At 43.8% G+C, this 13,694-nt stretch overlaps 1 protein-coding gene across 1 annotated transcript in view; it reads right to left on the reverse strand.

Moving 5' to 3' along the window:
* LOC126109757 (juvenile hormone epoxide hydrolase 1-like) overlaps positions 1-13,694 on the reverse strand; it is a 92,893-nt gene that overhangs the window by 32,878 nt on the left and 46,321 nt on the right. Inside the window, exon 3 of the mRNA XM_049914808.1 lies at positions 8,453-8,997. Coding sequence (XP_049770765.1) covers positions 8,453-8,997 — 545 coding nt within the window. The remainder of the gene's footprint in view (positions 1-8,452; positions 8,998-13,694) is intronic.

Consider the following 13,694-nt stretch of genomic DNA (forward strand, 5'->3'; position numbering starts at 1 on the left):
GTCTGACATGTAAGCAAGAGGCCCCAGGTTTGAGTCCCGATCGGGGCACACATTTTTCACCTGTCCCCCCCTGGTAATTATCAACGCCTGTAAGCAGCTAAAGGTCTGGATTTCATTGTAATTTCATCCGCTATCCAGAATTTGCTTCAAACCAATCGCGAACAATTGTGGCTCGGTGGCGCCATTACAATGAAGCCCATGAATGGCTGCAAATAGTCTCCAAGTAGCCGGACACAAACATTTACTGTCATTTGGACCAGAGGACCAACTCGCTTCTGTGTAAACACAGCCTACACCATTTTGGAGCAACCATCAGCTTGCACAGTGCCTTGTTGGCAGCCTGGGTCGATGGTTTCGTGGGATCTGTGCCAGACCCGAACCCTGCCATCAGTTCCTACCAGGACTCACGTGACCAGCCCACGGTTCCTCAGCCGATGTGGTCACGAATCCAGGGGCCGCTGCAGTGTTTGGTGGAGGTGGACACAAAGCATGACATGGCTTTTCATCAGTTGATATTCGATGAAAGGAAGTGCTCCACATAGCTTTTTTCATCTTCTCTAAATTGACACAGTTATCTCTAATGCACTTCCCATAATATTCCTGTAATTCATCAGTTACTTTGCTGTTAAGTCTTCCAGCATATTTTATTGTCTTGCCTTCAGACAGTTTTGTGTTACTCAACTTGCTTTTCAGGTTACGCAGACGTGTTCCCACCATTTTCTTGACACTCAAGTTTTTGTATAGGAACATTATATGGCTTAATGTTTAGCACTGCAATGAAAGCCTTGCTGTCTCCATCACCTAAGTAATTCACATATCTGACACCTCTCTCCTTCTGCGAACGCTGGAAAATGTTAACTGCTCCTTTTACTTCCATTCCTCCACTTGTGCCATCATAACTTTTTATACACTGCTGCTTATGAAGTAATCTGTTCTTCTGGTTCACTGTACAACCTTTGGCAGCACTGAGAACTTCAAAATCTAAAACTTGTCCAATGTCAATACTTATTGCCGATGTAAAACCATTCTTAGAACTAAACCCACGGTTTTGCCAATATCCACCCACAGCAATGTCCATATCTGTGTCACCCTCATTTTGTTCAACAGCTTCTGAAGTAGCAGCAACCGTTGAATCTTCAGCCACAGCATACACAGAGTCCCCAATTGCTGTTACATATTTTGTATACCTAGAAGGTGATTCTGCCAAATTCAACACAGTGCACGGAACATTGCCAGCCCTTGCACCTTTACCAATGCATCTAAGGCCATAGAATAGTCTCACATTACTTTCATGCAATTCATTACCTGATGAAGCATGAAACACTTTTTCGTTTTTTGCACTTCTGACATGTAATAATTTAGACACAACACTTCTTCTAACTCCAACATCATAAATTTTACTTCACTACCAAAAAGACAGTAAGAGACAGTTTCAGAAAGAACTTGTGCAAAGATTTGCAGATCAGTAACGACGTTGTCCATAATATCATTACTTTTACCACTGTCACCCGTTTCTGAAGTTACTTTCCTTTTCGATGCACCAGGGGGCGTGGTCACTTCAGAAACGTTATCATGGTTTCCTTCACTGCTAGCACACATGTTTTCAAGTACTTCAGAAGAAAATGCACGTCTCACATCTGTTACCCGCAAATTTGCGTATGATGGAGTTGCTTATATGCTTAGTCATTTTATTTACGTATAAAAAGCAACAGAAGTTAACTTACTACAAAAATAGCCGATAATCACACTACTTTCAGCGAAAACTAGTATCAGAAACAAAGGATTGATTTGTTTATTCGTAATGCCAACTTCTGAGACGTAGCAGTAGGCACAAAACAAAGCAATTCACAGCCTTCTAGACTGTGTAGTTCCCAAGATATGACTGCTCTACTGTGGCAGTATATGTGTAGCCACGAATTTTGACAGTCTCATGTCAACATTCAAAATATTATTTGAGCGTCTCAGAATTGTCTGATTTTAATGTATTATATACCAAAATGTTCAGGAAAGTCCAAAGTACATTATGGAGTAGAAAACAGAAAATGTCAAATTTCAACGATTTTCACGTACAATGTCCCCTTAAGTCAGCATAGTTGCTTTGTACGATGTTGTTGTGTTTGCTTAAAGTTTGTTTATGTGTTTCTTGCATGCGCTGCACCTTGCTTGTGAGTTAGGGTATGACGGTCCTAGCAGTAGGTCATGAGTGGACGATGGGGTTTACCAATGCAGTAAAAGCCAACATGCGTGTGGTGTATGGAGTGTAGGAAGAATGCAATTCGTTCTTGTACGATGTATACGGCTAGCTATCCCTATAGACATCAGCTACCTAGGCAGTTATTTTTCAACGTCTTCAACCATTTACCTGAAAGTGATTGTGTAACATGTAGACACCGTAACAGAAGGAAACAAGTGACGAGAGAAGAGGGGGAAATTAACGTTCTTGCTGCTGTCGCAGTTGATCCCCACGTTAGCTACCACACAACCACATGAGGAAGTGGTAAGAATCAGGTAAGTGTGGTATGCATTCTCCATTGACATAGGTCCCATCCCTATGACATTGCTACATGAAAATATGAAAATCATGTTAACTTCCATGGCCATTAAGACAATATACTTCAAATATATCATGTATCTTGTTTAATGATGAAAACACATTTACCAGTAATGGCCACGTAAACAGCCGAAACATGCACTATTGGTTTGCCAGCAATCCCCATGGCTGCATCTGGTTGAACATCAGCATCCACAGAGTGTAAACATGTGGTGTGGGCTAGTGAATCAACAACTCGTATGCCTGTGTTTCATAAATGGCACACTGAACAAATAGCCTCCTAACAGACCATTTCCAATGAATGCTAGATGATGACCCTCTGCAGATAAGAAGGAACATGTGGTACTAGCATGATGTCTGTCCAGTCCTTAGTTCATCAAATACAACTGCATGTCTTCATGAATTGTTTCCAAATCGTTGGTTTGGAAGCAGAGGACCTGTACCTTGGCAGGCCTGTTTCCCAGATGTGATGCTTGTAGACTTTTTTCTGCAGAGAAAGCTGGAAGATGCTGTCTACGAGAATATATCAGCTGCACCCAACAATATGCAACGATGCATTACTGCAGCCTGCTCGGACTGCTGCCGGTGGCCATTTTGAAAGCAACCTGTGATGGTCGCTTGTCTGGTTCTTAGTCAGAATCCACATAAATACTGTAAACACATTTGTTGTTCTCCAGTGTGTGCTAGCACAGGTATGTACTAGAGTGTGCCGGCCGGGGTGGCCATGCGGTTAAAGGCGCTACAGTCTGGAACCGCGTGACCGCTACGGTCGCAGGTTCGAATCCTGCCTCGGGCATGGATGTGTGTGATGTCCTTAGGTTAGTTAGGTTTAATTAGTTCTAAGTTCTAGGGGACTGATGACCGTAGAAGTTAAGTCCCATAGTGCTCAGAGCCATACTAGAGTGCTGCAACGCTCCATGTTTGACCGGTCACGGCTCGCCTGTTGACGGGGTGACCGAACCGCTCGTGTCCGGCCCCACACCACTCGGCTCAGTCACGTACTCGCGCCATGTCTGATGTCCGGATTCCGGACACGTGGATAACCGAGCATGACCGGTCACCGCTGACGCCTCACCTCGCCTCTGTACTGTATAAATCCAACGCCTCTCTCTCTCTCTCTCTCTCTCTCTCTCTCTCTCTCTCTATATATATATATATATATATATATATATATATATATATATATATATATATATATATATATATTTCTGTCTCTCTCTCTCTTTCTTTTAATACAAAAGTAACGTTTCCAAGAACGGGTACGTTACACAGCTAAATTCATGGAGCACTTTCTTTTATAATATTTACTCCCGTCTTCCTAACGTCCGGGAATTTTGTTGTGAATAAACATTGATCAGAAGAGACCAATCTGTGTTAATGTAATGAGATGTAAGCGTCAAATAGTGCACCAGATTATGCGAATCAGTCTACATATCAACTATCGCAGCACATGTTTTATTAATAACTTCCGCAATAACAGAAGGCATTATACTGTTTCGTATTGCATCAGCTTGTTCTTTGACATGTCTGCTTATAGTAGAGGGATGTGGCATGACATCTGCCACGTTAACTTTTCCATAATGCGGACCTAGATGTATTAATTCTTGGCCTAGTTATCTGAAACCTTCACCGTAAACAGCATTAGAAGGTCTCATATCTTTAGCACACATTGCAACACACTTTGCTGTAATATTATTTTTTATTACTGCCGGTATTCCTGAAGGAGCTGTATCTTTGTGAAGTTTCTTGCAACTGTGTTTCTTTAAAAGAGTGGTTCCCGATTGGAAACACAATAATGTGGAGCAGTTTATGCACGATACGTATCCAGTAGATGCACTGTTTGCGTCTACAACCACCAAAAATATGCTCCGTACTTGGCTTTTTAGACCTTCCCGTCTCTTCAATGCGTAAACATTGATTTCAATCTTACGTCTTACTGCACTGGTTTCCTCGCACTGCATGATTGCAGAGAGAGAGAGAGACATACCACAAGTGAGAAGCCCGTACTGGCTGCAGTCTCACACGGATAATGACACGTGTAATGTGTTTGAAGTTGCGTGCTACGTATTTGGTCACGGCTTCTATGCTCGGTCACTAGAACTAGTGCGGGCAGCCTATCCAGTTAGGGTGTGCTCGCCCCATCTCGTATTTTGTGCTCGCTTACTGGGTCATGCAGGACTCTAGTATGTACAGCTCTCAGTATGGGAACTTTTCAAAATATGATATCTCATAAACAACTCATAGAAGAATCCTACAATAAACACCACTGACATTCTGTGTAATTTACCCTACTTTTAGTTTGGTTATGTCAGTAGCCATTGTTACAATTACAAAAGTGTATGTTTGCTTATAAAAATATACTTTCTAGCAATTATTACAATCGTTAGGCTAACAATACAAGCCGCTGACTACCAATCAATTCTGTGAAGACTGTACTTCAGTAGCACATTCCATTCCGCAATATCTGCAGTGGACATTTTAAGTGATTCTTCTTGTATATTGTTAGTGAACAGCACATTCGATAGGCAATCATTGTTGGAAATTACTGTCATCCTGACTCAGTGACAACTAGATGCTACACTACCTGCAGCTCTGTGGACTGCATCCAGTTATGATGCCTCTGCAAGACAGCTGGTGTGTCGCATCTGAGCATATTGCCAGGCTGACATTAACTGACATAGGGGAGGACCTAGGTTTACAGTCTGCATTTGGGTACTTTTCACACCACGTGCACTGCAAGCCACTGGCCAGTCTCCACATTTGCATCTAAAGGAGCGACCGTCCCACAAAGGAGGTTGCCGGTAATGCAGGCCCGGCGTCGGCAGTGCTGACGCAGCTCCGCACTGCTGAGTCACTGACTCTGCCTGTGGGTGCTGAGCCGAGCGAGCACTGCCGCCCGCACACAATGCCCACTCTGCTGTGTCTCTCACTCATACTGCTAAATGAAACCTGTTGTTATTTTCACTGACTTATGGTTCCATGATGTCAAAGGAACTGATTCTTTGTTCCTGCTGCCCTGTCTATTAGCCTGCCTCAACAGTGTGGCCTTTTTCAAGGTCAGTAACACTTCGGTTGTTCCTGACCCCACTTAACTATTATCAGCACTAGAGGTGATGTTACATAGTGTTCGAGCAATGTCTTCTGTGTGGACTGACTTCTTCTCCTATGTGTTTTTTTTTTCCTTATATGTGTGACACTTCGGGCATAAGTTATGTTTTTCCACAAGTTCAATAATCATGACAGATACACATAGTAGAAAATTTAGTCATCAACAATATATTCTTCTTCACTATTTACAACGTTTTTCTAACACTGGGGTAACTTTTGGTTTTGAGACAAAGAACACATGAAGCCATGTTCGGGGTCCATTCCTGCATGGAAAGGAAGGGCCACGGATGTTGTTCAACAGAGAGCAGAAAGGTGAAACTCTGACATGGCTAGTATATCAGGTGAATAAGATTGGTGTGGAATGGAAACCCCTGCTCAGCACCTGTCTAGTCTAGCAGAATACAGTGAAGTAGCATCACTTTACACAGTCTTCCTGGTCGTTCTCCTTGCATTGCATCTCTGCTCGACGTCTCAGTTGGTGGCAATAAATGTCAGCGGTGATGGTTACATCTAGGGGAAGAAATTAGTCATACACCACATCATCTCTGTTCCACCACATGCTTGAGATTACCTTTTGTGGATGTGTGCAGGTTTTTGTATGAGGAATTGCTGCTTTGGCCTCAGTCACTGCTTCTTTTTCACTATCTTAGCGTAAGGACACCATTTCTGGTCACCAGTAGCGATGAGAAATAGGAATGATCGGTGTTGTTCACGATCAAATTCAGGACGAGCAAGCAAAGGTACACACCTGGTCACCCACTGATTTTTGTAGTTTTGGCTAAAAGCATGTGTTACCTGCACACCTTAGAAACCAGATTGCAGTTATAAGAGTCGAGGGACATGAAAGGGAAGCAGTGGTTAGGAAGGGAGTGAGACAGGGTTGTAGCCTCTCCCCGATGTTATTCAATCTGTATATTGAGCAAGCAGTAAAGGAAACAAAAGAAAAATTCGGAGTAGGTATTAAAATCCATGGAGAAGAAATAAAAACTTTGAGGTTCGCCGATGACATTGTAATTCTGTCAGAGACAGCAAAGGACTTGGAAGAGCAGTTGAACGGAATGGACAGTGTCTAGAAAGGAGGGTATAAGATGAACATCAACAAAAGCAAAATGAGGATAATGGAATGTAGTTGAACTAAGTCGGGTGATGCTCAGGCAATTAGATTAGGAAATGAGACACTTAAAGAAGTAAAGGAGTTTTGCTATTTGAGGAGCAAAATAACTGATGATGGTCGAAGTAGAGAGGATATAAAATGGAGACTGGCAATGGCAAGGAAGGCATTACTGAAGAAGAGAAATTTGTTAACATTGAGTATTGATTTAAGTGTCAGGAAGTCGCTTCTGAAAGTATTTGTATGGAGTGTAGTCATGTATGGAAGTGAAACGTGGACAATAAATAGTTTGGACAAGAAGAGAATAGAAGGTTTCGAAATGTGGTGCTACAGAAGAATGCTGAAGATTAGATGGGTAGATCACATAACTAATGATGAAGTATTAAATAGAATTGGGGAGAAGAGGTGTTTGTGGCACAACTTGACAAAAAGAAGGGACTGGTTAGTAGGACATGTTCTGAGGCATCAAGGGATCACAAATTTAGAATTGGAGGGCAGCGTGGAGGGTAAAAATCGTAGAGGGAGACCAAGAGATGAATACACAAAGCAGATTCAGAAGGATGTAGGTTGCAGTAAGTACTGGGAGATGAAGAAGCTTGCACAGGATAGAGTAGCATGGAGAGCTGCATCAAACCAGTGTCAGGACTGAAGACTACAACAACAACAACCTGCACACCCGACTTTTGAACATTCCCCATTGTGTGTAGATGATGTTCGATGGTGTAATTATCACAGTTCATCATATCTTGTTGGTTGGTTGATTTAGAAGAAGGGACCAGAGAGGTCATCAGTCCCATTGGATTATGGAAGGATGGGGAACGAAGTCGGCCATACCCTTTCAGATGGACTATCCCAGCATTTGCGTGAAGCGATTTACGGTAAGCATGGAAAACCTAAATTAGGGTGGGCGGACGCAGGTTTGAACTGTTGTCCTCCCAAATGTGAGCACAGTGTGCTAACCACTGCGCCACCTCGCTCAGGATAACATCTGCCACTTCTCGAGTACACTGACGTGGATCATTGTAGATTAATCCTGAATATTTAGAGTCACAACAAGGGAGGTAGGACAGTGGTTAGCATACTAGGCTCGCATTCAGGAGGACGATCTTGATTTACGTTTTCTGTGATTTCCCTAAATCACTTCAGGCTAATTCTGGGATGGTTCCTTTGAACGGACATGGCCAATTTCCTTCTCCAGCCTTCCAAAACCCGAGCTGGTGCTCCCTCTCTAATGATCTCTTCGTCGATGGGATATTAAACACTAAACTTCTCCTCCCCCATTCAGGGTCGCTAAAGTCAAAATGAACCTACTTGACGTGGCCTGTCCAGTGGCTTTATTCCCACACAGGGCACAAATTGTTCTGACTGCCTCCATTTCTGTCTGAATTCAAACAGGAGAATATGTCGGCAGTGTTCCAATTTCTCTACTTGGTGCTCCATTTTCTAGCGACCACAGATCCACTCACTATCTCCAGATGACAAAATGAAAATATTTAAACTCAGACACCAACAATTAACTAAAAATTAAAAATGACACTCGATAAATAAACCCATAGCAACTGTAAGACCAACATGCATAATATGAACACTCTGAACTTACGCTCCAACCTAATACCTTGTACGAGAGAGGGATGGAGTTGCACACTTCTATGCATTGGTAAAATATTTGTGGCGGTACTCACTAGCTGGGGAAGTATTTCGCCAGAGCATTCCCGATGGCAGACCCCCAGTCTCCACCCTGGACGTAGAACTTGTTGTGGCCCAGTCGCTCCATGAGCTTCTTCATGACGGCCGCCATCTGCACGGGCCCGAAACCGGGTTTGGCCGCACCCTGCGAGAAGCCGTACCCGGGCAGGGAAGGGGCCACCACCTCGAAGACGAACCGCTCGCCCTTCCTGGGTGTGGTGAGCAGCGGCAGCAGCGAGTAGAACTCCCTGACGGATCCCGGCCAGCCGTGCAGCAGCAGCAGTGGCACCACCACTGTGCCCTGAGGGACCTCGGCCGGCTTGGCGTGGATAAAGTGCAGCTCCAGGCCGCTCACGGTCGTCTTGAACTGCGGGAACTGGTTCAGGAACTTCTCGCGCTCCCTCCAGTCGTACTGCGTCCTCCAGAACTCCACCACCTCCTGCAGGTACTCAGAGTTGAAGCCATACTCGAAGCCGACCCCTTCCAATGGTGGCGTTAGCTTTGGTGTGGATTTCAGCCTTTCGTGCAAGTCTTGAATCACCTACAGGCAGGAAGTTATATTATTACAGTAATGCAGCAATCTATACATGAATATCACTGTTACAATGTGTATGTGAACAAACCAAGTTTTCCAGAATGAAATTTTCACTCTGCAGCGGAGTGTGTGATGCTATGAAACTTACTGGCAGATTAAAACTGTGTGGCGGACCGAGACTCGAAGTCGAGACCCAAGGACCCAAGGTTTACAGAGAGTACACGTGCACCAGAACCATATACTCCAGAATAATCATGCAGTGCATGGCAGAGGGTACATTGCGTCACTGTTACCTGTTGCCTTTAGTGTTACACTCAGAAATGGGGCGAGGAGGAAACTACTGTCTGTACTCTTCTATATGAGCCCCAGTTTCTCTTTTCTTCTTTTTGCACTCCTTGTAGGATATGTACATAGATGGCAGTAGAATCTTTCTACAGATTGTTGCAGTAGCTGGATTCCTTAACTTTCTCAATAGATTATGAAAAAGCATTCCCAATTTGCGAATTACTGGTAATGTACGAAAAGTTGTGCTACACAGAGACTCGATCCCGGATTTCGAGTTTTACCACTTACGCTATCCATGGACGAATCACAGCCAGAGATTAACTTCAATCTGTCTCAACCTGCACTCATACATTACGTATATACCTGTCCAAGAGGGACATACATACAGGAGAGTCGATGACCTTTCATCAAAGAATAAATACGAAAAGGCAGTACCTGTGTTATTAAGAAGTGTGATGCAATGTTCGTTTGGACTCCCATGAGCGCATACGAAAGGACAACACTTGGCACCAAAGAATGTTTAAACAAACGTCTTGGAGCGAATTAATGGTGACCTGTGTGTTTCCTAGTCATGTTCTGATAAACACAAAACATCACAGGATCACCGCTCGCTCGAACCACCCCCGTCACACACTATGGGCAGACGCTAACTTTCGTATGTCCTAGCATCCAGGGTATTTCGTTTCTCAATAGTACCCCAAAACGAACTTTGTCTTCAATCCAGGGATCCCCACTGGAGATCAACATTCTGGAACAGTGTTGTAGGTTAACTCCTTGTGTTGATAAAAATTACTCATTGTAAAAAAGAAATTAATCAGAACTACGTGTGGGCGCCACATTTGTACATCATGCAGGCATCAGTTTAAACCATTAAACCACAACCTCAGAGTACATTTATTCACTGATGAAATTAGTTGTCAACAGTCCATTGCATTTTGAGCGTAACACACAACCAACAATATAATGCTAGAAGGAAAAATGATCGTTACAGTCCTCTAGTGAAACTGCCGCAGAAAGAAATGAGAAACAAACCTACAGAGGTTAAAAATTGCATTGTATCATAAACAGCTGTATTACTTTATTTCTATTAAAGAGAATCGACCTTGGCCGCGAATCTATCTTTGGGTCATCTCTACTAAAAGACAATAACTAGGCAACAGGTACATATAATTATTATACAAAGCGCCTATCAACCATTGGAAATCATGTGTACAAACATTACATGTAAAGAGCCACATGTTCATACAAGAGTTACAAAAAGGTATTTAGCTTTGCATTGCAAAATTGCAGTAAATTATGAGTCTCAAAATGTCCCATTCCTATACCAACTGTCTATCTGTAACAGTGATACCTTACAAACGACTGTGTCTACCTTACTCTCTAACTTTGAACTGTGTTCCCCAAAGAACTTCTGATAGAGGCACAAGACGTTGTAAAGATTTATGCCTATCGATGTATTCAGCCTACTGCCATATGAGATATTTCATAATGGTCTAAAATTAGTGCTGTTTATTACATGAACCGCACATTATATTGATTATTTTTTCGTTATTTAGCGTTAGTTACACAGTAGGATCATTGCAAAATATTCATAAAACAATTAATCCTTAAAAGTTAAATTCATACAATAATAATAACACATACAAATGTAATAAAAATAACAGAAAGACGATGTGTACAAACACACGCTTCATCAAAGCTGTCCAGCAGGTCCTACACAAAATACACCTGGAATAACCTTTGAGAACCTAAGTTGTTTCTTGATAAAAGTCATTGTTGAATAAAAATAAAGTCAGTAAAAAGCTTGAAAATAATCAGTATCTAGCGACAAAGAATTTTTTTTTTAATTTCCATAGTTGCCATACATTTTCCTAACCGGATCTACTGTATATAAAACAGCTTCTCTCTCTCTCTCTCTCTCTCTCTCTCTCTCTCTCTCTCTCTCTCTCTCTATCTTCGGCTTCACTCTGTTGAGCTTATCACTACACGTTTCTCCAGTCTCCTTTTTCCTCCATTTTTAAATTTACTATTTGTCTTGTACTTGTTTTTAACCCCATACCATCTATCTGATCTCCCCTCCCCAGATGAGTAAATACACTCTAAGACCAAAAAATATGCTGAATGGGATGGAAATCAGTAGACGTTATGCACACGTACCAGCAAAAAAGTGATTAAGGTTTCAGAAAAAACTGATTTATTCAAGAGGAAGTGCTTCACAAATTAAGGTCAATAAAGCGTTGGTTCACCTCTGGCCCTCATAGGCAACTATTCGACTTGGCATTGACTGACAGGGTTGTTAGATGTCTTCCTGAGGGACGTTGTGCCAAATTCTGTGCCAACTGGTGCATTGGATCGTCAACATCCCGAGCTAGTTGGACGGCCCTGTCCACAATAAACGTTCTGAATCGGGGAGAGATCCCCAAGGTAGGGCTTGGCAAACGCGGAGGGCAAGCAGTAGACACTCCCACTGTGTACGGGTGTGCATTATCTTGCTGAAATGTAAGCCCAGGATGGCTTACTATAGAGGGCTGCAAGACAGATCAGACAATGTCGTCGACGGACCGCTCCTCTGTAATGGTTTCGTGAATGACAACCAAACGGGTCCTACTATGAAATGAAATGGTACCGCAGACCGTCGCTCTTGCTAGTCGAGCTGAATGGTGGTCCACGGTAAGTCTGGTATCTCAGCGCTGTCTTGGGCGTCGCCAGACACGTCCTCGCTGTTCATCAGGTCTCAGTTCCAAGCGCGACTCATCACTGAAGACGATTGCAGACCGAATGTGGCCAACACCACGGCAAACGTGTTTGTGGGTGTACAGAGGTCAATGGTAATCGGCAGAAGGGGCGCTGCGAGGCTCCTCTTAATGGTGCTTGTGGTCACTGAAGCACCAGTTACACGTCGGATCTATGGTAATGACGATTGCTCGGTTCTCCCGTCCTGTGGTGTCTCTAGGTCGACTGTTTCCTTCTTGACACCGTGTTTGGCCGTGGTTTACTTGTCTTCAATGTTCCAGTCGATAACTTCTGATCACCGTAAGGGAGGATCGCCATACTGTGCGCCAAGCACACTGTAGTGCCTTTACACATGCGCCTGCCATCTGAGACCAAGTAATGGACTCCCTGCACCATTGGTTGGAGACTAGCAGCGGGCTATGGGACACCGTCCCACGCGTAGGTTGCCGCTAACACAGCACCACATACGGCTACGTTGGAAAGCTGCCATGACCACTGCTGAGCAATGGGCTCACACTGTGTTCAGCGATGAGTTGTGGTACTGCGCTACTCCAAGTGACCATTGTCAGCGAGTATTTCGGCCACCTGGGGAGAGGGCCCATTCTTAAAACGCTTTGGAGAGCCCCAGTGGTGTTAGCCCTGTCGTCACGATGTGCAGACATCCTGTATCCTCATGTGTAACATCTTGTGTGACAGTACTGTGATACCATTTTCCACCAGGACAATGCTCCTCCACACGTCGTACGTGTCTCTGTGAAATGTCTGCGCGATGTTGAGGTATTGCTGCTGTCAGGAAGATCCCCATATCTGTTCCCTTTACAAGTGTGTGTGGGACCACCTTGAATGTGAAGTGTCCCAGTGGGGCACCTCGCCTCCGACAGGAATACAGCGGTTTTATGGCACCCTTCCTAACCGAATTGGTGTGTGCTTCTGGGTCACAGCGGTGGGATATCATGTTGATAAGTCGGCTCATATTGCCAACTCGTTCTAAATTGGACTCGAGTTTGTAACCACTGAAGTAGCACGACACGCCATCTCAATATGTTTCATTTCTTTTCCACCTCACCATCCCTGTGCTTCACTATCTTTTGTCAGGCAGTGTGTCGACGATTTCATACAACTATGTTCTAAAGCAACAAAACCAAATTCGTATCGTAAAATAAATAGTTGCATCGACGGATTAAAATGAAGGAGAGTTACTTTTCATGCTGTAGATACAATATTTCCACCGAGCGAGGCAGCGCAGTGGTTAGTACACGACTCACGTTCGGGAAGACGACGGTGCAAATCGGCATCCGGCCATCTTTATATAGGTTTCCCATGATTTCCCTAAATCGCTTCACGCAAGTGCTGGGATGGTTCCTTTGAAAGGGCACGGCCAACTTCCTTCTCCATTCTTCCCTAATCCGATGGTTTGGTCCCCTCCCGCCAGCCATCCAACCAACCAACCAAGCAAGTATATTTTCTTCCTGAATGGCTCAACGGAAGCGTCCGATTCCACCCGTCTGCTTTGACCCATGACGTAAGGGTGATGTGGTGTGTGACGTCATAACGGAGCGGAGTTGGTTGTGTTGGTAGAAGTTCCCTTGTTGAGTTTGATGGCGTTCTCTCTCTCTGTCTCTCTGTGTGTGTGTGTGTGTGTGTGTGTGTGTGTGTGTGTGTGTGTGTGTGTGAGGTGGCCGACC

Source organism: Schistocerca cancellata, chromosome 12 (genome assembly GCF_023864275.1).
Source record: "Schistocerca cancellata isolate TAMUIC-IGC-003103 chromosome 12, iqSchCanc2.1, whole genome shotgun sequence".
In the NCBI taxonomy this organism is placed as follows: Eukaryota; Metazoa; Arthropoda; class Insecta; order Orthoptera; family Acrididae; genus Schistocerca; species Schistocerca cancellata.